The 3,758-nt window shown below is 43.8% G+C and overlaps 1 protein-coding gene across 1 annotated transcript; it reads left to right on the top strand.

The window, feature by feature from the left end:
• Nucleotides 1–401: 401 nt before the first annotated feature.
• LOC117850066 (uncharacterized protein At5g01610) lies at nucleotides 402–3,638 on the top strand. Its single transcript, XM_034731846.2, has 3 exons — nucleotides 402–704; nucleotides 2,176–2,230; nucleotides 3,161–3,638. Exons 1-3 carry the CDS (start codon nucleotides 618–620, stop codon nucleotides 3,529–3,531), a joined length of 513 nt encoding a protein of 170 aa, XP_034587737.1. The 5' UTR covers nucleotides 402–617; the 3' UTR covers nucleotides 3,532–3,638.
• The last annotated feature ends 120 nt before the right edge of the window (nucleotides 3,639–3,758 follow it).

The raw sequence follows: 3,758 nt of genomic DNA, 5'->3' as shown, positions 1-3,758 counted from the left end.
TACATCGGTTATCGGTATTACCATCTGTATGAGTTTTTCTTTTTTTAGAAAATCCTTGGCTATTTCTTTTACGTAAAAAAACACCGCGGCTAGGTCTTATCGAAATGAGCCATTCAGCGGATGCGACGTCACTTTCGCCCCGCCGATGGAAAGCCGTTCGCACAGGAAAAAAAAACTTTTTGGCACGCCGTCAGCAGTCAGCTTCGCGAGGAAAAGAGGGGGGAAGCAATCACCACCCCCCAATAGAAGCTGGACCCGGTCCACGCACCACCCATGCGCTCGTGAGCCCCATCACGTGGTCCCTCCGGTCCGCCTGGCCCTCGCGATCCGCCGCGGTGCGTACGCCGAGCGCACGCACGGGAGGGCGGGAGAGACGAGGGGGGAGCGTGCGTGCGTGACCCCGCCGCAAACGAGAGAGTCCACGCTCCGAAGAAGCAACAGCAGATATCCCCGACGACGGCGAGCACACCAAACTAACCGCATCCTCGTCAGTGTCAGTTCCTTCCATCCCGTTCTCCAATCTCCTCCCCGATTCGATTCCAGTGACGCGTCCGCTCGAACCGGATCGAGTCGGGGGGTTTGGATTTGGGGGCGAAGGGTAGGGAGGAGGAGAGGGCATGGACCAGGTGCTCAACAAGGTGGGGAGCTACTGGTTCAGCAAGAGGGCCAGCAAGGAGATCGACTCCATCGGCAGCGACATCAGCGTGAGTCATCTTGCCTGCCCGCCTCCCTTCCCCCCGCGGTGCGCGCCTCTTAGCACTAGCGGCTCGGTTTCTCTTCGCCTGCATTGCGTAGTTCCGACCTCGAGGAACGGGGATTCTGGATCTGGGGCGGTGGTAGTTGGCGATTTCTCGTTCTTCGCTCAATAACCCGCGGTGCGACGGGTGCGGATGGTAGACTTTGGGTTATTGTTAGAAGGGGAACTGCGGAACGAAGTTAATTTTGGAATGTCGTTGCCTCGTTGGGTTTAGCTCTGAGTACACCTGGGTCAGTCCCGATCAGATTCATTCTTCCTTTTTTAAGAGCGCGAATTTCGGCATTGATCATGGCATGGGTTATTTAGTTTCGGTCGATGCAGGTCGATTTGCTTGCCGTTTTCAGGGAAAACAAATTTGGGTGCACTGCGTTAAATCTCTTCACATGTAAAATAATGGTTGGTCCTCCAATCCTGGCATGTTCTACCCACTGGAGCTGTTCCTAATAAAGCCATTGTGGCCCCATTGTTGCAATGAGGTAATTTCCTAGGCATGGTAGGAGCTGGCTGGCCACTGGTGTCTTTGATGGAAAATTTTCATCATTGGCTGGGCCATTTGCTGAATTACGCCATGATGCAATGTGGTCGCTGCATCATATCTGCAGCACCAAAATCATCTTATTTTCTCTGTTTTTTTTATTGTTTTGAAATTGTTGTGGTGAGGAGCTCCATTAGTGAGTGGAGAAGCCAGAGTAATGAGATTCAGGTCATTGTGATGATAAATACAAATGGGAGGAAGATTGCTCTTTCTCTGGCTGTTTAGGAACTTGAGTTGGTCATCATGTGTCAGAGTGATGGCTGCAGATTCGTTCTACAGATTCCTTAGCAAAGCTTCGATTCTCTAGCTATCTGATTTGCTTGTATAGTTTTATGTTGTACTCCCTCCGTTCCAAATTGTAGGTCGTTTTGACATTTCTAGATACATAATTTTTGCTATGTATTTAGACATAGAGTATATCTTAATGCATAGCAAAAGCTATGAACCTAGAGAAGCCAAAACGACCTACAATTTGGAACGGAGGGAGTATTTTACACCTGGCTTGCGAGTTGTCCATAGTCTGAGTTGCTTATGATTTCTCTCCTGTCGGTTAAGCATAATTTGTAACATGGCTCATGTGAATCTGCCTGTAGCACGCATTACTTTGATGACTGAAGAATTGTGGAAGAGATCGCCTATTACGAAAATTCTTATTTGATCATATCTATTTGACATGTCATGGCTTCACGTGCTGCACAACCATTCATACTTTTTAGTACTGTAAATTTTTTTGGCTTAATGTAGTTTGATATTATGCATCTTATATTAATATAAGTATACTATGTAAATAATTTTTGTTATCTGTGTTCCAAATTCTGATTGTTTGATAGTTCTATTATCTAGTCCTGAGTTCTCACATTGAAATGTTTACCATAAAACCCAGTCTATCTCAAGCAGCATTGGAGGGTCAGCCAAATGGATGGTGAACAAAATCAAAGGTATTCCATATTCTTGTGTTCATTCTTTATGTTCTAACAGCAAAAGTGATTTTTAGCAGTTAGTAAATAGATGTACCACTGATTTGGTATATTGTATAGTGTGCTATTGTTACATGTCAACATTATGTTAGAGTTCAGTTTCAGTGTTTTTGCAGTATATGATTCTGATCAAGTTTATCAATGAATGGAGGTCGATCTTGTTTTATTATAGAATGAAGGAGCAAAATTTACACTTTCCTTCTCAATAAATAGACATAGCTTCTCAGATCTGTGTTGTTTCATGAAAAATTCAGAAAAAAAAGACAAAGTGATAGTTTACTTTGAAAGTTAAGACCATCATTCCCTTATTACAAAAAAGAGATTCATAAACTGCAAAGGAGGAATCTGATCTTTGAATATCTGATAATTCTGGAAGCCATGTGTAGCAATAGTCACTTATAATAGTATAAGGCAGTAAGGAACAATAAAGAAAACCTAAATAAATTCTGAGACTAATGTACCACGTCTCAGAGTGAAGAAATGATAAGCACTTTCTTAATTCCTGGAGGTGTTGATCTGGGAGGTGGTAGCTTTTGTTAAATGTGGGCTTGTTCTACGGCAAAAAAGTACACTTATATTCTTGTACACGTTTTTAGGTGGTATTTAGCTATGATAACCTGAATGGAGCTTAGTTGCATCGATTAAGAAACAATGAAGCAGTATCATGATAACATATTATTCTCAAACTATGTGATGAATGCATATTGGCAACCATTATCTGCATTTTTTTTCTTGCTTGAGTGGTCATTGCACCTATTCAATTTATGGCGAATCTTTTGTTTGCTCAAGTGCCATTAGCGCAAATGTTTAATGCGAAGTCACTCATGCATCCGAGGCCTTGAGGTGAAATTTTATCATATCTACTGATCTGAGTGAAAAATGTTGTCTCAGGGAAGATGCAGAAAGCACTGCCCGACCTCCTCAAGGAATATGACATGCCAGCAGGCCTCTTCCCACGTGATGCAACTAACTATGAGTTCAATGAGGAGACAAAGAAGCTGACAGTGTACATCCCGTCAGCTTGCGATGTCGGGTACAAGGATTCATCAGTCCTGCGGTTCTTCACCTGTGTGACTGGCTACCTCGAGAAGGGTAAGTTTTCCGACATTGAGGGCTTGAAGACCAAAGTGCTCGTCTGGACCAAGGTGACCGCCATCAAGACCGAGGGCCCAAAGGTCCATTTCACCGCCGGCGTGAAGAAGACACGGAGCCGCGACGCCTATGAGGTTGTCAGGGATGGTATCACCATAGATAAATTCTAGAGGATGCTTGCATGAGAAATGTAATGTAATTAAATTTATTCAGAAAATGATTCTCCCCCTATGTTGGTACACCAAAAATCTAAAATTTGATGTGGTACTGCCTGTTCTGTCATTGTCTACAGATGGATGTCTCGTGTCATGATGTTTCTGATAAAAAAATGTGGAGCATAAGTTCACACCGCTGATTCGTCATTGTGAGTGGTGTTGTAACATTGCATTGAGCTGCA

Source organism: Setaria viridis, chromosome 3 (genome assembly GCF_005286985.2).
Source record: "Setaria viridis chromosome 3, Setaria_viridis_v4.0, whole genome shotgun sequence".
Classification (NCBI taxonomy): Eukaryota; Viridiplantae; Streptophyta; class Magnoliopsida; order Poales; family Poaceae; genus Setaria; species Setaria viridis.
This window is presented reverse-complemented; position numbering and strand designations above follow the sequence as displayed.

What these genes read in the sequence shown, in the direction of transcription:
- LOC117850066 (XM_034731846.2), top strand. Translation starts at nt 618, where the DNA reads ATGGACCAGGTGCTCAACAAGGTGGGGAGCTACTGGTTCAGCAAGAGG. An exon ending in CCATCGGCAGCGACATCAGC is followed by an intron (nt 705 to 2,175) that starts GTGAGTCATCTT and finishes CATAAAACCCAG; the next exon opens with TCTATCTCAAGCAGCATTGG. An exon ending in GATGGTGAACAAAATCAAAG is followed by an intron (nt 2,231 to 3,160) that starts GTATTCCATATT and finishes ATGTTGTCTCAG; the next exon opens with GGAAGATGCAGAAAGCACTG.